We start from the raw sequence: 22,841 nt of genomic DNA, 5'->3' as shown, positions 1-22,841 counted from the left end.
CCCTTCTGTAACTGTAGCCCTAACCCTTAATTGTTATGTTACTAGCCAAAAGTCTCTAACCCCTAAACCTTAACAGTAACCCTAACCCCTAATCCTAATCAGAACCTGAATTATTACGTCATTAGTCAGAAGTCCCTAATCCCTTATCTTAACCCCTTAACTATTGTTACTAGCCAAAAATCCCTAATCCCTAGCCCCTGACCCCTACCCAAATTGTTTACTATCCAAAAGTCCCAAACCCTAAACCTTAACCCTAACCCTAATTTTTACGTTATTAGCCCGGAATCCCTAAGCCTTAACCTTATCCGTAACCTGAACCTGAATTATTACGTCATTAGCCAGAACTACCTAACCCCTAACTATTGTTACTAGCCAAAAGTCCCTAATCCTTAGCCCCTGACCCCTACTCTAATCGTAACCCTAACCCCTAATTATTAGTTTCTTTCCAAAAGTCCCAAACCCTAAGCCCTAACCCTAATTATTACATCATCAGCCAGAAGTCTGTAACCCTTTATCTTAACCCCTAACCCTAATTATTACTTTATCAGCCAACAGTTATTACGTTATCAGTTCAGGACTTTTATTACATTAATGGCCTCACAAACAGTTAAGTTTATTGTGATATCAGCTGTTCTGATGTGTTTGGCTGTTGGTACATCATCGGCTTCTTCAAGGACTCTAACCAGGAAGCTCTGGGTCATTGACATTCAGCCACCTCTAGGGTTTGCTTATTATCTGTCGTGTGCCCCCCCCCACCCCCCTGCAGGAGGTTGTCCCGCCATGAACCCCCAATTGGACAACAGCTACTGTGACCCCCCCTGCCTGATGCCAAAGTCTTTCTGCAGCGAGGTGAGAGCGTCTCTTTGTTCTCATGCGACCAGATCTACAATAAAAAGCAGAACGATGGAGAATCTTTTTGCTTTGCGGACAGATGTGCAATAAAAGCTGCGTAAACAGAGTAAAAACAATAAAACCACATCAAGCTGACGGCACGTGTCCCTGGATGATGTTCCTGCTGCCACAATCCAATCTGAATGGAGCGGCGGCAGCATGAAGACCCGGTTTCCTGTCGGGTCTCGTATCAGGATAACACGTTTAACGTCCAGCAGATACGGCAGCTGGTGGATCTCATCTGGTTTCATAGCTCGCGTTTATATTTTTAGCAACGAAAGCCGATCATCGGATGAACCGGTTGGTCGATAAGCAGGTCAGGACGATGGGAAGTCTGAGGTCACCGTTTCAATCTGGGATCATAAATCTATACGATGATGTACATCTAGTCGGTCCAGCTGGGAAATGGTTTTCATTGTAGATAATCTACATTATGTTGAGGATGTTCTGAACTCTTCGTCAAACGGTGGCGGTGGACCCCCCCATCCCAGGAACTGGGGTCTCTACCATTAATTCCCTTCCGTCTTGAGGTGGTTTCCTTCATATCTGCAGTTTGCTCTGCGGTTGAAACCAAACGTGGTTCTGCACTGCCCCCTGCAGGCTGGCATCTGCATGTGCGAGGAAGGCTTCACGGAGGTGCTGACCCCTACTGGCCAACTGGATCTCTGCGCCCCCATCCCCATCCTGGAGATCCCCACAGCGGGGGACAAGAAGGGGGACGTGAAGACCAGCCGTGCCATTAACCCCACCCTCCCCACCGCTATCCTACCGGGTCGTAACGGGCGGACCTGGTATCTGCAGCCCTACGGACCAGGTGAGGCACATTTTTAGATCAGATCCCCCCAAACAAAGTGCTTCCCTTCATGGGGGTGGGTAAAAATGACAAATACAAGCGACACGGTGTTTCTGCTGCTGTCAGGTGAGAACGTTTTCATCCCTAGACTGTCGTGTTCTGGGAACAAACCCGGCCTTAATGGTCGCCTCGCAGACGCCCATTCTCCAGTTGTCACGTAGTAATTACACAAACCAACGCGTCAAAGTGCTTCAGAGACAGAAATGTGGGGAAACTGAGACGAAGGCAGATGTGGCTGGAAAATCTGACAAATTTTTGACAGTATAATTAATCGTTTACCACGACAAAACGCTGAAACGACACATTCGGCCGATGACGACTGTAAATATGAGCTGTGTTTATCGCTAATGTGCTGTTACTTAAACAAATAGTCGACTTGCCAAGATAAAGGTCAGTAATCATCAGCGCACAGAATTAAAGTACTATTCATTACTTCCCGGCTGCTCGCTCAAACTTTTTATCCCGTTCGTCTCGTAATAAAATGAGTCGTGTCCACAAACTGTTGTCTGTCATAGATGGAAAAATAAATGATGCAACAGAATAGTTAGTGTTGGTTCGGAATAATTTCGATACTGCAGCTGCTTAAAGGAGAACATTCAAATTTTCTTACTCCTGCTGAGCAGCTTCATCCCTAAAAATCAGGACAATTTTAACTCAAATAAATGCATGAATAGTGTCAAATCGATTAATTAAACTTGAGTTAATGTTCTGAATTACACTCCTAGAATCTAGTCTGCTTTTCTTCTAACACAACTTTATTCGTACCGACATCAGTATAGGGTCAGGATTTGATTTGCGTGATTCTCTAAACTAGACGTTAACTGACACGCCGGTGTTACTATAGAAACAAAGAACTGTGCGTAAACGATTTTGCAGAATGAAGTGTTGCAGGTTGTCACAGTCACTGTTGGCGTGTTGAAGTGTGAACACGCAAACTGACACGCCTCCTCCTCCACAGATGGGAAGCTGAAGATGTGGGTGTATGGCGTAGCCGCCGGGGCCTTTGTGCTCCTCATATTCATAGTGTCTATGATATACCTAGCTTGGTGAGTTGACCAGTTTAATTGCCCCCATTTATTCCCCATTCATGAAACCACACCCATCCTCACTTTCCCCACCCATTTTCAGTTAAAGCTTCGCCCCCTATCATCACATCTCAGTTGTGGTTTGTCTTTTTATTTCTTCATTTTTTTGTCGTGGGAGCAGCAGCTCCTGTGCGAAGGTGCATCGCTCTCTTAAGGCCCAGGAATCCGACGCCAACGGGACGGCGGTCTGGGCGGGCCAAAATGCACATGAGATGATTTACACCTGTCCCGATTGCCAAGAGCTGGCTCAAACCAATAGCAGCTAAACAGGATGTGGAGGGTTCAGCCCCCAAACGCACCCTTCTGATTTTAAGTACCCACCCTGTGGCTTCTGTCAAAGCGTCACGTGACCTGCCGGACTAGAGGAGTGAAGGTGCAGGTGAGGGCAAACCATCCACGAAGATTGATCATTAGTCTTTATAGGAGTACAAACCCCATAGATAGTGGATACCTGTTGATAGTCTGTTTACACTGTCTTTTAAAGTAATCCAGATCTGATTCATGAGCTCACATGTTTAAAATGTGGTCTAAAAAGTACACCAACAGATCATTGTATTATATGATGTGATATTCTCCATATTTCTGGCACATATGTAGTTGAAATGAATGGCAAAATACTAATTTATACCGAGCATACAATAATTTGTCAGTCTTTGGTTTATTTTAGAGTATTTATTGTTACATATTGCAAACTTAGAATTGGGTCTCTTTAACCAGACGGTGTAAGCAGAACGTATTAGCAATGCAGGCTAGCATCCCAAGCCTACATCACATAATTGACAATGACATAAACGATGATGATGTCATGTCCGGAATGTAAAATTGCTTCAACACTCTGCTGTTGCTCCCCCATAAGTATGTCAGGAATTAAAGGTAGGGATTAGGACTACGATTAAAGTAAGGCTTATTGTTATCCCCCAACCATACCCCGAACCCCAACACTAATTTAAGATCTAATCTAGCCATAACCTGAAACCTGGCCCCAACCCTAATCCCAAACCTGCTCCAAGTTTAGGGCAACGGTTAAAGGTGTGTATTGCTCTTTTTTTGTTCACACACAAACAGGGTTAGGGAGAGTTACTGTTAGGGTTGGGGCTAATTTTGGGTAAGGGTTGAAGTTGGGTTTAAGGTTGCGGTTAGGATTAGGGATGGGACTAGGGTCACGGGTAGGGTTAGATTTGGGGTTGGTGGGGTTGGGGTTGAGAGAAATAAAATTTTGTATACCAAAAAATTATATATAAACCGAATGACCCAAAAAAAAGGTTTTGTATACCATAGGGTCAAAAACTGTTTTTTTCAAGAAAGGCGGGTTCAAACAAAAACATTTTTGTGTACCAGGGGGTCAAAAAGAACAAAAATTTTTCTTCAGACCAGGGATTTAAAACTTCATAAAATACCTTTTTTTCCTAGACAGGCGGGTTGAAAAAAAATTGGTTACCAGGGGGTGAAAAAAAATAGTCTTTGTAGACTGGCTAGTCAAAAAAAACATTTCTAGGCTAGCGCTTCAAAGAAAAATTTCTTGACCGGCGGGTCAACAAAAAAAAAATTTCTTGACCGGCGGGTGAACAAAATTTTTTCTTCAGACCAGGAATTGAAAACTTCATAAAATACCTCTTTTTTTCTAGACAGGCGGGTTGAAATAAAAATTGGGTACCAGGGGGTCAAAAAAATAGTATTTGTAGACTGGCAGGTCAAAAAAAACATTTCTAGGCTAGTGGGTCAAAAGAAGTTTCTTGACTGGCGGGTCAACAAAAAAAAATTTTGTTGACCGGCGGGTCAACAAAATTTTTTCTTCAGACCAGGGATTCAAAACCTCATAAAATACCTTTTTTTTTCTAGACAGGCGGATTGAAATAAAAATTGGGTACCAGGGGGTCAAAAAAATAGTATTTGTAGACTGGCAGGTCAAAAAAAACATTTCTAGGCTAGTGGGTCAAAAAAAAATTTCTTGACCGGTGGGTCAACAAAAAAAAATTTTCTTGACCGGCGGGTCAACAAAAAAATTTTTTTAACCGGCGGGTCAACAAAATTTTTTCTTGACCGGCGGGTCTACAAAATTTTTTCTTCAGACCAGGGATTCAAAACTTCATAAAATAGCTTCATTTCCTAGACAGGCGGGTTGAAAAAGAAAAAAATTTATACTAGGGGATCAAAAAAAATAGTGTTTGTAGACTGGCGGGTCAAAAAAAACATTTCTAGGCTAGCGGGTCAAAAAAAAATTCTTGACCGGCGGGTCAACAAAAAAATTTTTTCCTGACCAGCGGGTCAACAAAAAAAATGTTTTGACCGGCGGGTCAACAAATTTTTTCTCCAGACCAGGAATTGAAAACTTCATACAATACCTTTTTTTTCTAGACAGGCGGGTTGAAATAAAAATTGGGTACCAGGGAGTCAAAATAATAGTATTTCTAGACTGGCAAGTCAAAAAAAACATTTCGAGGCTAGCGGGTCCAAAAAAAATTTCTTGACCGGCGGGTCAACAAAAAAAATTTTTCTTGACCGGCGGGTCAACAAAAAATTTTTCTTGACCGGCAAGTCAACAAAAAAAATTGTTTTACCAGCGGGTCAACAACCTTTTTTCTTCAGACCAGGAATTGAACACTTCATAAAATACCTTTTTTTTCTAGACAGGCGGGTTGAAATAAAAATTGGGTACCAGGGAGTCAAAAAATAGTATTTGTAGACTGGCAAGTCAAAAAAAACATTTCTAGGCCAGCGGGTCAAATTAAAATTTCTTGACCGGCGGGTAAAAAAAGAAAATTTACTTCACCGGCGGGTCAACAAAAATTTTTTTTTTGACTGGCGGGTCAACAAAATTTTTTCTTCAGACCAGGGATTCAAAACTTCATAAAATAGCTTTATTTCCTAGACAGGCTGGTTGAAAAATAAAAAATTTTATACTAGGGGATCAAAAAAAATAGTCTTTGTAGACTGGCGGGTCAAAAAAAACATTTCTAGGCCAGCGGGTCAAATTAAAATTTCTTGACCGGCGGGTCAAAAAAAAAAATTTTCTTCACCGGCGGGTCAACAAAAATTTTTTTTTTGACTGGCGGATCAACAAAATTTTTTCTTCAGACCAGGAATTGAAAACTTCATAAAATACCTTTTTTTTCTAGACAAGCGGGTTGAAATAAAAATTGGGTGCCAGGGAGTCAAAAAAATAGTATTTGTAGACTGGCAAGTCAAAAAAAAAATTTCTAGGCTAGCGGATCAAAAAAGAATTTCTTGACCGGCGGGTCAACAAAAAAAAATTTTCTTGACCGGCGGGTCAACAAATAAAGATTTTCTTGACCGGCGGGTCAACAAAAATTTTTTCTTGACCAGCAGGTCAACAAAAAAATTTTTTTTACCAGCGGGTCAACAACCTTTTTTCTTCACACCAGGAATTGAACACTTCATACAATACCTTTTTTTTCTAGACAGGCGGGTTGAAATAAAAATTGGGTACCAGGGAGTCAAAAAAATAGTATTTGTAGACTGGCAAGTCAAAAAAAACATTTCTAGGCTAGCGGGTCAAAAAAAAATTCCTTGACCGGCGGGTCAACAAAAAAAATTTTGTTTGACCGGCGGGTCAACAAAATTTTTTCTTCAGACCAGGGATTCAAAACTTCATAAAATAGCTTCATTTCCTAGACAGGCGGGTTGAAAATGAAAAAAATTTATACTAGGGGATCAAAAAAAATAGTCCTTGTAGACTGGCGGGTCAAAAAAAACATTTCTAGGCCAGCGGGTCAAATTAAAATTTCTTGACCGGCGGGTCAAAAAAAAAAAATTTCCTTCACCGGCGGGTCAATAAAAATTTTTTTTTTGACCGGCGAGTCGACAAAATTTTTTTTTGACCGACGGGTCAACAAAATTTTTTCTTCAGACCAGGGATTCAAAACTTCATAAAATACCTTTTTTTCTAGACAGGCGGGTTAAAATAAAAATTGGGTGCCAGGGAGTCAAAAAAATAGTATTTGTAGACTGGCAAGTCAAAAAAAACATTTCTAGGGTAGCGGGTCAAAAAAAAATTTCTTGACCGGCGGGTCAACAAAAAAAAAATTTCTTGACCAGCGGGTCAAAAAAAAATTTTTTTTTGACCGGCGGGTCAACAAAAAAAATTTTGTACCGGCGGGTGTACAAACTTTTTTCTTCAGAGCAGGGATTCAAAACTTCATAAAATAGCTTTATTTCCCAGACAGGCGGGTTGAAATAGAAAAAATTTTATACTAGGGGATCAAACAAAATAGTCTTTGTAGACTGGCGGGTCAAAAAAAACATTTCTAGGCCAGCGGGTCAAATTAAAATTTCTTGACCGGCGGGTCAACAAAAAAAATTTTTCTTGACCGGCGGGTCAACAAAAATTTTTTCATGACCGGCAAGTCAACAAAAAAAATTGTTTTACCAGCGGGTCAACAACCTTTTTTCTTCAGACCAGGAATTGAACACTTCATAAAATACCTTTTTTTTCTAGACAGGCGGGTTGAAATAAAAATTGGGTACCAGGGAGTCAAAAAAAAGTATTTGTAGACTGGCAAGTCAAAAAAAACATTTCTAGGCTAGTGGGTCAAAAAAAAATTTCTTGACCGGCGGGTCAACAAAAAAAATTTGTACCGGCGGGTGTACAAACTTTTTTCTTCAGAGCAGGGATTCAAAACTTCATAAAATAGCTTTATTTCCCAGACAGGCGGGTTGAAATAGAAAAAATTTTATACTAGGGGATCAAACAAAATAGTCTTTGTAGACTGGCGGGTCAAAAAAAACATTTCTAGGCCAGCGGGTCAAATTAAAATTTCTTGACCGGCGGGTCAACAAAAAAATTTTTTCCTGACCGGCGGGTCAACAAAAAAAATTTGTTGACCGGCGGGTCAACAAACTTTTTTCTCCAGACCAGGAATTGAAAACTTCATAAAATATACCTTTTTTTCTAGACAGGCGGGTTGAAATAAAAATTGGGTACCAGGGAGTCAAAAAAATAGTATTTGTAGACTGGCAAGTCAAAAAAAACATTTGTAGGCTAGCGGGTCAAAAAAAAATTTCTTGACCGGCGGGTCGACAAAAAAAAATTTTCTTGACCAGCGGGTCAACAAAAAATTTTTTTTGGACTGGCGGGTCAAAAAGATTTTTTCTTCAGACCAGGGATTCGAAACTTCATAAAATACCTTTTTTTTCTAGACAGGCGGGTTGAAATAAAAATTGGGTACCAGGGAGTCAAAATAATAGGATTTCTAGACCGGCAAAAAAAACATTTCTAGGCCAGCGGGTCAAAAAAAAAATTTTCTTGACCGGCGGGTCAAATTAAAATTTCTTGACCGGCGGGTCAACAACAAAAAATTTTCTTGACCGGCGGGTCAACAAAAATTTTTTTTTTCACTAGCGGGTCAAGAAAAGTTTTTCTTCAGACCAGGGATTCAAAACTTCATAAAATACCTTTTTTTCCTAGACAGGCCAGTTAAAAAAAAAATTGGGTAGCAGGGGGTCAAAAAAAATAGTCTTTCTAGACTGGCGAGTCAAAAAAAACTTTTCTAGCCTAGCGGGTCAAAAAAAATTTCTTGACCGGCGGGTCGACAAAAAAAAATTTTCTTGACCGGCGGGTCAACAAAAAAAAATTTTTTTGACCGGCGGGTCGACAAAATTTTGTTTTGACCGGCGGGTCAACAAAATTTTTTCTTCAGACCAGGTATTCAAAACTTCATAAAATAGGTTTATTTCCTAGACAGGCGGGTTGAAAAAGAAAACATTTTATACTAGGGGATCAAAAAAAATAGTCTTTGTAGACTGGCGGGTCAAAAAAAACATTTCTAGGCCAGCGGGTCAAATTAAAATTTCTTGACCGGCGGGTCAACAAAAAAAAATTTTCTTGACCGGCGGGTCAACAAAAATTTTTCTTGACCGGCGGGTCAACAAAAAAAATTTTTTGACCGGCGGGTCAACAAACTTTTTTCTCCAGACCAGGAATTGAAAACTTCATAAAATACGTTTTTTTTCTAGACAGTCGGGTTGAAATAAAAATTGGGTACCAGGGAGTCAAAATAATAGTATTTCTAGACTGGCAAGTCAAAAAAAACTTTTCTAGCCTAGCGGGTCAAAAAAAATTTCTTGACCGGCGGGTCGACAAAAAAAAATTTTCTTGACCGGCGGGTAGACAAAAATTTTTTTTTTAACTGGCGGGTCAAAAAAAATTTTTTTTTCACCGGCGGGTCAACAAAAGTTTTTTTTTTCACTGGCGGGTCGACAAAAGTTTTTCTTCAGACCAGGGATTCAAAACTTCATAAAATACTTTTTTTTCCTAGACAGGCGGGTTAAAATAAAAATTGTGTGCCAGGGAGTCAAAAAAATAGTATTTGTAGACATGCAAGTCAAAAAAAACATTTCTAGGCTAGCGGGTCAATAAAAAAAATTCTTGACCGGCGGGTCAACAAAAAAAAATTTTCTTGACCGGCGGGTCAAACAAAAAATTTTTTTTTGACCGGCGGGTCAACAAAAAAAATTTTTGACCGGCGGGTGAACAAAATTTTTTCTGCAGACCAGGTATTCAAAACTTCATAAAATAGCTTTATTTCCTAGATTGGCGGGTTGAAAATGAAAAAATTTTATACTAGGGAATCAAAAAAAATAGTCTTTGTAGATTGGCGGGTCAAAAAAAACATTTCTAGGCCAGCGGGTCAAATTAAAATTTCTTGACCGGCGGGTCAACAAAAAATTTTTTTCCTGACCGGCGGGTCAACAAAAAATTTTCTTGACCGGCGGGTCGACAAAAAAAAATTTTCTTGACCAGCAGGTCAACAAAAATTTTTTTTTTGACTGGCGGGTCAAAAAAAATTTTTCTACAGGCCAGGTATTCAAAACTTCATAAAATACCTTTTTTTGCTAGACAGGCGGGTTGAAAAAAAAATTGGGTACCAGGGGGTCAAAAAAATAGTCTTTATAGACTGGCGAGTCAAAAAAAACATTTCTAGGCTACTGGGTCAAAAAAAAAATTCCTGACCGGCGGGTCAACAAAAAAAATTTTTCTTGACCGGCGGGTCAAACAAAAAATTTTTTTTTGACCGGCGGGTCAACAAAAAAAATTTTTGACCGGCGGGTGGACAAAATTTTTTCTTCAGACCAGGTATTCAAAACTTCATAAAATAGCTTTATTTCCTAGACAGGCGGGTTGAAAAAGAAAAAATTTTATACTAGGGAATCAAAAAAAATAGTCTTTGTAGACTGGGGGGTCAACAAAAACATTTCTAGGCCAGCGGGTCAAATTAAAATTTCTTGACCGGCGGGTCAACAAAAAAAATTTTTTGACCGGCGGGTCAAAAAAATTTTCTTGACCGGCGGGTCGACAAACTTTTTTCTCCAGACCAGGAATTGAAAACTTCATAAAATACCTTTTTTTTCTAGACAGGCGGGTTGAAATAAAAATTGGGTACCAGGGAGTCAAAATAATAGTATTTCTAGACTGGCGAGTCAAAAAAAACTTTTCTAGCCTAGCGGGTCAAAAAAAATTTCTTGACCAGCGGGTCGACAAAAAAAAATTTTCTTGACCAGCGGGTCAACAAAAATTTTTTTTTTGACTGGCGGGTCAAAAAAATTTTTTCTTCAGACCAGGGATTCAAAACTTCATAAAATACCTTTTTTTCCTAGACAGGCGGGTTGAAAAAAAAATTGGGTACCAGGGGGTCAAAAAAATAGTCTTTATAGACTGGCGAGTCAAAAAAAACATTTCTAGGCTACTGGGTCAAAAAAAATTTCTTGACCGGCGGGTCAACAAAAAAAAATTTTCTTGACCGGCGGGTCAACAAAAAATTTTTCTTGACCGGCGGGTCAACAAAAAAAATTTTTTAACCGGCGGGTCAACAAACTTTTTTCTTCAGACCAGGGATTCAAAACTTCATAAAATACCTTTTTTTCCTAGACAGGCGGGTTGAAAAAAAAATTGGGTACCAGGGGGTCAAAAAAATAGTCTTTATAGACTGGCGAGTCAAAAAAAACATTTCTAGGCTACTGGGTCAAAAAAAATTTCTTGACCGGCGGGTCAACAAAAAAAAATTTTCTTGACCGGCGGGTCAACAAAAAATTTTTCTTGACCGGCGGGTCAACAAAAAAAATTTTTTAACCGGCGGGTCAACAAACTTTTTTCTTCAGACCAGGAATTGAAAACTTCATAAAATACCTTTTTTTTCTAGACAGGCGGGTTGAAATAAAAATTGGGTACCAGAGAGTCAAAAAAATAGTATTTGTAGACTGGCAAGTCAAAAAAAACATTTGTAGGCTAGCGGGTCAAAAAAAAAATTCTTGACCGGCGGGTCAACAAAAAAAAATTTTCTTGACCGGCGGGTCCAAAAAAAATTTTTTTTTGACCGGCGGGTCAACAAAAAAAATTTTGTACCGGCGGGTGAACAAACTTTTTCTTCAGAGCAGGGATTCAAAACTTCATAAAATAGCTTTATTTCCTAGACAGGCGGGTTTAAAAAGAAAAAATTTTATACTAGGGAATCAAAAAAAATAGTCTTTGTAGACTGGCGGGTCAACAAAAACATTTCTAGGCCAGCGGGTCAAATTAAAATTTCTTGACCGGCGGGTCAACAAAAAATTTTTTTTTGACCGGCGGGTCAACAAAAAAAATTTTTGACCGGCGGGTGAACAAAATTTTTTCTTCAGACCAGGTATTCAAAACTTCATAAAATAGCTTTATTTCCTAGACAGGCGGGTTGAAAAAGAAAAAATTTTATACTACGGAATCAAAAAAAATAGTCTTTGTAGACTGGCGGGTCAACAAAAACATTTCTAGGCCAGCGGGTCAAATTAAAATTTCTTGACCGGCGGGTCAACAAAAAAAAATTTTCTTGACCGGCGGGTCCAAAAAAAATTTTTTTTTGACCGGCGGGTCAACAAAAAAAATTTTGTACCGGCGGGTGAACAAACTTTTTCTTCAGAGCAGGGATTCAAAACTTCATAAAATAGCTTTATTTCCTAGACAGGCGGGTTTAAAAAGAAAAAATTTTATACTAGGGAATCAAAAAAAATAGTCTTTGTAGACTGGCGGGTCAACAAAAACATTTCTAGGCCAGCGGGTCAAATTAAAATTTCTTGACCGGCGGGTCAACAAAAAATTTTTTTTTGACCGGCGGGTCAACAAAAAAAATTTTTGACCGGCGGGTGAACAAAATTTTTTCTTCAGACCAGGTATTCAAAACTTCATAAAATAGCTTTATTTCCTAGACAGGCGGGTTGAAAAAGAAAAAATTTTATACTACGGAATCAAAAAAAATAGTCTTTGTAGACTGGCGGGTCAACAAAAACATTTCTAGGCCAGCGGGTCAAATTAAAATTTCTTGACCGGCGGGTCAACAAAAAAAATTTTTCCTGACCGGCGGGTCAACAAAAAAATTTTTTTGACCGGCGGGTCGACAAACTTTTTTCTCCAGACCAGGAATTGAAAACTTCATAAAATACCTTTTTTTTCTAGACAGGCGGGTTGAAATAAAAATTGGGTACCAGGGAGTCAAAAAAATAGTATTTGTAGACTGGCAAGTCAAAAAAAACATTTGTAGGCTAGCGGGTCAAAAAAAAATTTCTTGACCGGCGGGTCAACAAAAAAAATTTTCTTGACCGGCGGGTCAACAAAAAATTTTTCTTGACCGGCGGGTCAACAAAAAAAATTTTTTAACCGGCGGGTCAACGAACTTTTTTCTTCAGACCAGGAATTGAAAACTTCATAAAATACCTTTTTTTTCTAGACAGGCGGGTTGAAATAAAAATTGGGTACCAGGGAGTCAAAAAAATAGTATTTGTAGACTGGCAAGTCAAAAAAAACATTTGTAGGCTAGCGGGTCAAAAAAAAATTTCTTGACCGGCGGGTCAACAAAAAAAAATTTTCTTGACCGGCGGGTCAACAAAAAAATTTTCTTGACCGGCGGGTCAACAAAAAAAAATTTTTTGACCGGCGGGTCAACAAACTTTTTTTTCAGACCAGGAATTGAAAACTTCATAAAATACCTTTTTTTTCTAGACAGGCAGGTTGAAAAAAAATAGCTTTATTTCCTAGACAGGCGGGTTGAAAACGAAAAAATTTTATACTAGGGGATCAAAAAAAATAGTCTTTGTAGACTGGCGGGTCAAAAAAAACATTTCTAGGCCAGCGGGTCAAATTAAAATTCCTTGACCGGCGGGTCAAATAAAAAAATTTTCTTCACCGGCGGGTCAACAAAAATTTTTTTTTTGACCGGCGGGTCGACAAAATTTTTTTTTGACCGGCGGGTCAACAAAATTTTTTCTTCAGACCAGGGATTCAAAACTTCATAAAATACCTTTTTTTCTAGACAGGCGGGTTAAAATAAAAATTGGGTGCCAGGGAGTCAAAAATATAGTATTTATCGACTGGCAAGTCAAAAAAAACATTTCTAGGCTAGCGGGTCAAAAAAAATTTCTTGACCGGCGGGTCAACAAAAAAAAATTTTCTTGACCAGCGGGTCAACAAAAATTTTTTTTTTGACTGGCGGGTCAAAAAAAAATTTTCTTCAGACCAGGGATTCAAAACTTCATAAAATACCTTTTTTTCCTAGACAGGCGGGTTGAAAAAAAAATTGGGTACCAGGGGGTCAAAAAAATAGTCTTTATAGACTGGCGAGTCAAAAAAAACATTTCTAGGCTACTGGGTCAAAAAAAATTTCTTGACCGGCGGGTCAACAAAAAAAAATTTTCTTGACCGGCGGGTCAACAAAAAATTTTTCTTGATCGGCGGGTCAAAAAAAAAATTTTTTAACCGGCGGGTCAACAAAAAATGTTTTTTTGACTGGCGGGTCAAAAAATTTTTTTCTTCAGACCAGGGATTCAAAACTTCATAAAATACCTTTTTTTCTAGACAGGCGGGTTAAAATAAAAATTGGGTGCCAGGGAGTCAAAAATATAGTATTTATCGACTGGCAAGTCAAAAAAAACATTTCTAGGCTAGCGGGTCAAAAAAAATTTCTTGACCGGCGGGTCAACAAAAAAAAATTTTCTTGACCAGCGGGTCAACAAAAATTTTTTTTTTGACTGGCGGGTCAAAAAAAAATTTTCTTCAGACCAGGGATTCAAAACTTCATAAAATACCTTTTTTTCCTAGACAGGCGGGTTGAAAAAAAAATTGGGTACCAGGGGGTCAAAAAAATAGTCTTTATAGACTGGCGAGTCAAAAAAAACATTTCTAGGCTACTGGGTCAAAAAAAATTTCTTGACCGGCGGGTCAACAAAAAAAAATTTTCTTGACCGGCGGGTCAACAAAAAATTTTTCTTGATCGGCGGGTCAAAAAAAAAATTTTTTAACCGGCGGGTCAACAAAAAATGTTTTTTTGACTGGCGGGTCAAAAAATTTTTTTCTTCAGACCAGGGATTCAAAACTTCATAAAATACCTTATTTTACTAGACAGGCGAGTTGAAAAAAAAATTGGGTAGCAAGGGGTCAAAAAAAATAGTCTTTCTAGACTGGCGAGTCAAAAAAAACTTTTCTAGCCTAGCGGGTCAAATCAAAATTTCTTGACCGGCGGGTCAACAAAAAAAAATTTTCCTGACCGGCGGGTCAACAAAAAAAAATTTTTTGACTAGCGGGTCAACAAACTTTTTTCTCCAGACCAGGAATTGAAAACTTCATAAAATACCTTTTTTTTCTAGACAGGCGGGTTGAAATAAAAATTGGGTACCAGGGAGTCAAAAAAATAGTATTTGTAGACTGGCAAGTCATAAAAAACATTTGTAGGCAAGCGGGTCAAAAAAAACTTTCTTGACCGGCGGGTCAACAAAAAAAAATTTTCTTGACCGGCGGGTCAACAAAAAATTTTTCTTGACCGGCGGGTCAACAAAAAAAATTTTTTAACCGGCGGGTGAACAAACTTTTTTCTTCAGAGCAGGGATTCAAAACTTCATAAAAAAGCTTTATTTCCTAGACAGGCGGGTTGAAATAAAAATTGGGTACCCGGGAGTCAAAAAAATAGTATTTGTAGACTGGCAAGTCAAAAAAAACATTTCTAGGCAAGCGGGTCAAAAAAAATTTCTTGACCGGCGGGTCACCAAAAAAAAATTTTCTTGACCGGCGGGTAAAAAAAATTTTTTTTTGACTGGCGGGTCGACAAAATTTTTTTTTGACCGGCGGGTCAACAAAAGTTTTTCTTCAGACCAGGGATTCAAAACTTCATAAAATACCTTTTTTTCCTAGACAGGCGAGTTGAAAAAAAAATTGGGTAGCAAGGGGTCAAAAAAAATAGTCTTTCTAGACTGGCGAGTCAAAAAAAACTTTTCTAGCCTAGCGGGTCAAAAAAAAATTGTGGACCGGCGGGTCGACAAAAAAAAATTTTCATGACCGGCGGGTCAACAAAAAAAATTTTTTTTGACCGGCGGGTCGACAAAATTTTTTTTTGACCGGCGGGTCAACAAAATTTTTTCTTCAGACCAGGGATTCAAAACTTCATAAAATAGGTTCATTTCCTAGACAGGCGGGTTGAAAAAGAAAACATTTTATACTAGGGGATCAAAAAAAATAGTCTTTGTAGACTGGCGGGTCAAAAAAAACATTTCTAGGCCAGCGGGTCAAATCAAAATTTCTTGACCGGCGGGTCAACAAAAAAATTTTTTCCTGACCGGCGGGTCAACAAAAAAAATTTTTTGACCGGCGGGTCAAAAAAAATTTCTTGACCGGCGGGTCGACAAACTTTTTTCTCCAGACCAGGAATTGAAAACTTCATAAAATACCTTTTTTTTCTAGACAGGCGGGTTGAAATAAAAATTGGGTACCAGGGAGTCAAAATAATAGTATTTCTAGACTGGCGAGTCAAAAAAAACTTTTCTAGCCTAGCGGGTCAAAAAAAAAAATTTTCTTGACCGGCGGGTCAAATTAAAATTTCTTGACCGGCGGGTCAACAACAAAAAATTTTCTTGACCGGCGGGTCAACAAAAATTTTTTTTTTCACTGGCGGGTCAAGAAAAGTTTTTCTTCAGACCAGGGATTCAAAACTTCATAAAATACCTTTTTTTCCTAGATAGGCGAGTTAAAAAAAAAATTGGGTAGCAGGGGGTCAAAAAAAATAGTCTTTCTAGACTGGTGAGTCAAAAAAAACTTTTCTAGCCTAGCGGGTCAAAAAAAATTTCTTGACCGGCGGGTCGACAAAAAAAAATTTTCTTGACCGGCGGGTCAACAAAAAAAAATTTTCTTGACCGGCGGGTAAAAAAAATTTTTTTTTGACTGGCGGGTCGACAAAATTTTTTTTTGACCGGCGGGTCAACAAAATTTTTTCTTCAGACCAGGGATTCAAAACTTCATAAAATACCTTTTTTTCCTAGACAGGCGAGTTGAAAAAAAAATTGGGTAGCAAGGGGTCAAAAAAAAGTCTTTCTAGACTGGCGAGTCAAAAAAACCTTTTCTAGCCTAGCGGGTCAAAAAAAATTTCTGGACCGGCGGGTCGACAAAAAAAAATTTTCTTTACCGGCGGGTCAACAAAAAAAATTTTTTTTGACCGGCGGGTCGACAAAATTTTTATTTGACCGGCGGGTGAACAAAATTTTTTCTTCAGACCAGGTATTCAAAACTTCATAAAATAGCTTTATTTCCTAGACAGGCGGGTTGAAAAAGAAAAAAATTTATACTAGGGAATCAAACAAAATAGTCTTTGTAGACTGGCGGGTCAACAAAAACATTTCTAGGCCAGCGGGTCAAATTAAAATTTCTTGACCGGCGGGTCAACAAAAAAATTTTTTCCTGACCGGCGGGTCAACAAAAAAAATTTTTTGACCGGCGGGTCAAAAAAAATTTCTTGACCGGCGGGTCGACAAACTTTTTTCTCCAGACCAGGAATTGAAAACTTCATAAAATACCTTTTTTTTCTAGACAGGCGGGTTGAAATAAAAATTGGGTACCAGGGAGTCAAAATAATAGTATTTCTAGACTGGCGAGTCAAAAAAAACTTTTCTAGCCTAGCGGGTCAAAAAAAATTTCTTGACCGGCGGGTCGACAAAAAAAAATTTTCTTGACCAGCGGGTCAACAAAAATTTTTTTTTTGACTGGCGGGTCAAAAAAAAATTTTCTTCAGACCAGGGATTCAAAACTTCATAAAATACCTTTTTTTCCTAGACAGGCGGGTTGAAAAAAAAATTGGGTACCAGGGGGTCAAAAAAATAGTCTTTATAGACTGGCGAGTCAAAAAAAACATTTCTAGGCTACTGGGTCAAAAAAAATTTCTTGACCGGCGGGTCAACAAAAAAAAATTTTCTTGACCGGCGGGTCAACAAAAAATTTTTCTTGATCGGCGGGTCAAAAAAAAAATTTTTTAACCGGCGGGTCAACAAAAAATGTTTTTTTGACTGGCGGGTCAAAAAATTTTTTTCTTCAGACCAGGGATTCAAAACTTCATAAAATACCTTTTTTTCTAGACAGGCGGGTTAAAATAAAAATTGGGTGCCAGGGAGTCAAAAATATAGTATTTATCGACTGGCAAGTCAAAAAAAACATTTCTAGGCTAGCGGGTCAAAAAAAATTTCTTGACCGGCGGGTCAACAAAAAAAAATTTTCTTGACCAGCGGGTCAACAAAAATTTTTTTTTTGACTGGCGGGTCAAAAAAAAATTTTCTTCAGACCAGGGATTCAAAACTTCATAAAATACCTTTTTTTCCTAGACAGGCGGGTTGAAAAAAAAATTGGGTACCAGGGGGTCAAAAAAATAGTCTTTATAGACTGGCGAGTCAAAAAAAACATTTCTAGGCTACTGGGTCAAAAAAAATTTCTTGACCGGCGGGTCAACAAAAAAAAATTTTCTTGACCGGCGGGTCAACAAAAAATTTTTCTTGATCGGCGGGTCAAAAAAAAAATTTTTTAACCGGCGGGTCAACAAAAAATGTTTTTTTGACTGGCGGGTCAAAAAATTTTTTTCTTCAGACCAGGGATTCAAAACTTCATAAAATACCTTATTTTACTAGACAGGCGAGTTGAAAAAAAAATTGGGTAGCAAGGGGTCAAAAAAAATAGTCTTTCTAGACTGGCGAGTCAAAAAAAACTTTTCTAGCCTAGCGGGTCAAATCAAAATTTCTTGACCGGCGGGTCAACAAAAAAAAATTTTCCTGACCGGCGGGTCAACAAAAAAAAATTTTTTGACTGGCGGGTCAACAAACTTTTTTCTCCAGACCAGGAATTGAAAACTTCATAAAATACCTTTTTTTTCTAGACAGGCGGGTTGAAATAAAAATTGGGTACCAGGGAGTCAAAAAAATAGTATTTGTAGACTGGCAAGTCATAAAAAACATTTGTAGGCAAGCGGGTCAAAAAAAACTTTCTTGACCGGCGGGTCAACAAAAAAAAATTTTCTTGACCGGCGGGTCAACAAAAAATTTTTCTTGACCGGCGGGTCAACAAAAAAAATTTTTTAACCGGCGGGTGAACAAACTTTTTTCTTCAGAGCAGGGATTCAAAACTTCATAAAAAAGCTTTATTTCCTAGACAGGCGGGTTGAAATAAAAATTGGGTACCCGGGAGTCAAAAAAATAGTATTTGTAGACTGGCAAGTCAAAAAAAACATTTCTAGGCAAGCGGGTCAAAAAAAATTTCTTGACCGGCGGGTCGACAAACTTTTTTCTCCAGACCAGGAATTGAAAACTTCATAAAATACCTTTTTTTTCTAGACAGGCGGGTTGAAATAAAAATTGGGTACCAGGGAGTCAAAATAATAGTATTTCTAGACTGGCGAGTCAAAAAAAACTTTTCTAGCCTAGCGGGTCAAAAAAAAAAATTTTCTTGACCGGCGGGTCAAATTAAAATTTCTTGGCCGGCGGGTCAACAACAAAAAATTTTCTTGACCGGCGGGTCAACAAAAATTTTTTTTTTCACTGGCGGGTCAAGAAAAGTTTTTCTTCAGACCAGGGATTCAAAACTTCATAAAATACCTTTTTTTCCTAGATAGGCGAGTTAAAAAAAAAATTGGGTAGCAGGGGGTCAAAAAAAATAGTCTTTCTAGACTGGTGAGTCAAAAAAAACTTTTCTAGCCTAGCGGGTCAAAAAAAATTTCTTGACCGGCGGGTCGACAAAAAAAAATTTTCTTGACCGGCGGGTCAACAAAAAAAAATTTTCTTGACCGGCGGGTAAAAAAAATTTTTTTTTGACTGGCGGGTCGACAAAATTTTTTTTTGACCGGCGGGTCAACAAAATTTTTTCTTCAGACCAGGGATTCAAAACTTCATAAAATACCTTTTTTTCCTAGACAGGCGAGTTGAAAAAAAAATTGGGTAGCAAGGGGTCAAAAAAAAGTCTTTCTAGACTGGCGAGTCAAAAAAACCTTTTCTAGCCTAGCGGGTCAAAAAAAATTTCTGGACCGGCGGGTCGACAAAAAAAAATTTTCTTTACCGGCGGGTCAACAAAAAAAATTTTTTTTGACCGGCGGGTCGACAAAATTTTTATTTGACCGGCGGGTGAACAAAATTTTTTCTTCAGACCAGGTATTCAAAACTTCATAAAATAGCTTTATTTCCTAGACAGGCGGGTTGAAAAAGAAAAAAATTTATACTAGGGAATCAAACAAAATAGTCTTTGTAGACTGGCGGGTCAACAAAAACATTTCTAGGCCAGCGGGTCAAATTAAAATTTCTTGACCGGCGGGTCAACAAAAAAATTTTTTCCTGACCGGCGGGTCAACAAAAAAAATTTTTTGACCGGCGGGTCAAAAAAAATTTCTTGACCGGCGGGTCGACAAACTTTTTTCTCCAGACCAGGAATTGAAAACTTCATAAAATACCTTTTTTTTCTAGACAGGCGGGTTGAAATAAAAATTGGGTACCAGGGAGTCAAAATAATAGTATTTCTAGACTGGCGAGTCAAAAAAAACTTTTCTAGCCTAGCGGGTCAAAAAAAATTTCTTGACCGGCGGGTCGACAAAAAAAAATTTTCTTGACCAGCGGGTCAACAAAAATTTTTTTTTTGACTGGCGGGTCAAAAAAAAATTTTCTTCAGACCAGGGATTCAAAACTTCATAAAATACCTTTTTTTCCTAGACAGGCGGGTTGAAAAAAAAATTGGGTACCAGGGGGTCAAAAAAATAGTCTTTATAGACTGGCGAGTCAAAAAAAACATTTCTAGGCTACTGGGTCAAAAAAAATTTCTTGACCGGCGGGTCAACAAAAAAAAATTTTCTTGACCGGCGGGTCAACAAAAAATTTTTCTTGACCGGCGGGTCAAAAAAAAAATTTTTTAACCGGCGGGTCAACAAACTTTTTTCTTCAGACCAGGAATTGAAAACTTCATAAAATACCTTTTTTTTCTAGACAGGCGGGTTGAAATAAAAATTGGGTACCAGGGAGTCAAAAAAATAGTATTTGTAGACTGGCAAGTCATAAAAAACATTTGTAGGCTAGCGGGTCAAAAAAAAATTTCTTGACCGGCGGGTCAACAAAAAAAAATTTTCTTGACCGGCGGGTCAACAAAAAATTTTTCTTGACCGGCGGGTCAACAAAAAAAATTTTTTAACCGGCGGGTCAACAAACTTTTTTCTTCAGACCAGGAATTGAAAACTTCATAAAATACCTTTTTTTTCTAGACAGGCGGGTTGAAATAAAAATTGGGTACCAGGGAGTCAAAAAAATAGTATTTGTAGACTGGCAAGTCATAAAAAACATTTGTAGGCTAGCGGGTCAAAAAAAATTTCTTGACCGGCGGGTCAACAAAAAAAAATTTTTTTTGACTGGCGGGTCGACAAAATTTTTTTTTGACCGGCGGGTCAACAAAATTTTTTCTTCAGACCAGGGATTCAAAACTTCATAAAATAGGTTTATTTCCTAGACAGGCGGGTTGAAAAAGAAAACATTTTATACTAGGGGATCAAAAAAAATAGTCTCTGTAGACTGGCGGGTCAAAAAAAACATTTCTAGGCCAGCGGGTCAAATCAAAATTTCTTGACCGGCGGGTCAACAAAAAAAAAATTTTCCTGACTGGCGGGTCAACAAAAAAAATTTTTTGACTGGCGGGTCAACAAACTTTTTTCTCCAGACCAGGAATTGAAAACTTCATAAAATACCTTTTTTTTCTAGACAGGCGGGTTGAAATAAAAATTGGGTACCAGGGAGTCAAAAAAATAGTATTTGTAGACTGGCAAGTCATAAAAAACATTTGTAGGCAAGCGGGTCAAAAAAAACTTTCTTGACCGGCGGGTCAACAAAAAAAAATTTTCTTGACCGGCGGGTCAACAAAAAATTTTTCTTGACCGGCGGGTCAACAAAAAAAATTTTTTAACCGGCGGGTGAACAAACTTTTTTCTTCAGAGCAGGGATTCAAAACTTCATAAAAAAGCTTTATTTCCTAGACAGGCGGGTTGAAATAAAAATTGGGTACCAGGGAGTCAAAAAAATAGTATTTGTAGACTGGCAAGTCAAAAAAAACATTTCTAGGCAAGCGGGTCAAAAAAAATTTCTTGACCGGCGGGTCAACAAAAAAAAATTTTCTTGACCGGCGGGTAAAAAAAATTTTTTTTTGACTGGCGGGTCGACAAAATTTTTTTTTGACCGGCGGGTCAACAAAAGTTTTTCTTCAGACCAGGGATTCAAAACTTCATAAAATACCTTTTTTTCCTAGACAGGCGAGTTGAAAAAAAAATTGGGTAGCAAGGGGTCAAAAAAAATAGTCTTTCTAGACTGGCGAGTCAAAAAAAACTTTTCTAGCCTAGCGGGTCAAAAAAAAATTGTGGACCGGCGGGTCGACAAAAAAAAATTTTCTTGACCGGCGGGTCAACAAAAAAAATTTTTTTTGACCGGCGGGTCGACAAAATTTTTTTTTGACCGGCGGGTCAACAAAATTTTTTCTTCAGACCAGGGATTCAAAACTTCATAAAATAGGTTCATTTCCTAGACAGGCGGGTTGAAAAAGAAAACATTTTATACTAGGGGATCAAAAAAAATAGTCTTTGTAGACTGGCGGGTCAAAAAAAACATTTCTAGGCCAGCGGGTCAAATCAAAATTTCTTGACCGGCGGGTCAACAAAAAAAAATTTTCCTGACCGGCGGGTCAACAAAAAATAATTTTTTGACTGGCGGGTCAACAAACTTTTTTCTCCAGACCAGGAATTGAAAACTTCATAAAATACCTTTTTTTTCTAGACAGGCGGGTTGAAATAAAAATTGGGTACCAGGGAGTCAAAATAATAGGATTTCTAGACCGGCAAAAAAAACATTTCTAGGCCAGCGGGTCAAAAAAAAAAATTTTCTTGACCGGCGGGTCAAATTAAAATTTCTTGACCGGCGGGTCAACAACAAAAAATTTTCTTGACCGGCGGGTCAACAAAAATTTTTTTTTTCACTGGCGGGTCAAGAAAAGTTTTTCTTCAGACCAGGGATTCAAAACTTCATAAAATACCTTTTTTTCCTAGACAGGCGAGTTAAAAAAAAAATTGGGTAGCAGGGGGTCAAAAAAAATAGTCTTTCTAGACTGGCGAGTCAAAAAAAACTTTTCTAGCCTAGCGGGTCAAAAAAAATTTCTTGACCGGCGGGTCGACAAAAAAAAATTTTCTTGACCGGCGGGTCAACAAAAAATGTTTTTTTGACTGGCGGGTCAAAAAATTTTTTTCTTCAGACCAGGGATTCAAAACTTCATAAAATACCTTATTTTACTAGACAGGCGGGTTAAAATAAAAATTGGGTGCCAGGGAGTCAAAAAAATATTATTTGTAGACTTGCAAGTCAAAAAAAACATTTCTAGGCAAGCGGGTCAAAAAAAATTTCTTGACCGGCGGGTCAACAAAAAAAAATTTTCTTGACCGGCGGGTAAAAAAAATTTTTTTTTGACTGGCGGGTCGACAAAATTTTTTTTTGACCGGCGGGTCAACAAAAGTTTTTCTTCAGACCAGGGATTCAAAACTTCATAAAATACCTTTTTTTCCTAGACAGGCGAGTTGAAAAAAAAATTGGGTAGCAAGGGGTCAAAAAAAATAGTCTTTCTAGACTGGCGAGTCAAAAAAAACTTTTCTAGCCTAGCGGGTCAAAAAAAAATTCTGGACCGGCGGGTCGACAAAAAAAAATTTTCTTGACCGGCGGGTCAACAAAAA

General features: G+C 38.2%; 1 protein-coding gene across 1 annotated transcript in view; it reads left to right on the top strand.

The window, feature by feature from the left end:
- The window catches only part of thsd7ab (thrombospondin, type I, domain containing 7Ab), a 129,771-nt gene that overhangs the window by 91,688 nt on the left and 15,242 nt on the right, over positions 1–22,841 (top strand). The window contains exons 26-28 of the mRNA XM_068323725.1: positions 767–849; positions 1,492–1,705; positions 2,703–2,790. Of these exons, the coding sequence (XP_068179826.1) occupies positions 767–849; positions 1,492–1,705; positions 2,703–2,790 (385 nt within the window). The remainder of the gene's footprint in view (positions 1–766; positions 850–1,491; positions 1,706–2,702; positions 2,791–22,841) is intronic.

The sequence above is a fragment of the Antennarius striatus genome, chromosome 9 (assembly GCF_040054535.1).
Source record: "Antennarius striatus isolate MH-2024 chromosome 9, ASM4005453v1, whole genome shotgun sequence".
Classification (NCBI taxonomy): Eukaryota; Metazoa; Chordata; class Actinopteri; order Lophiiformes; family Antennariidae; genus Antennarius; species Antennarius striatus.
This window is presented reverse-complemented; position numbering and strand designations above follow the sequence as displayed.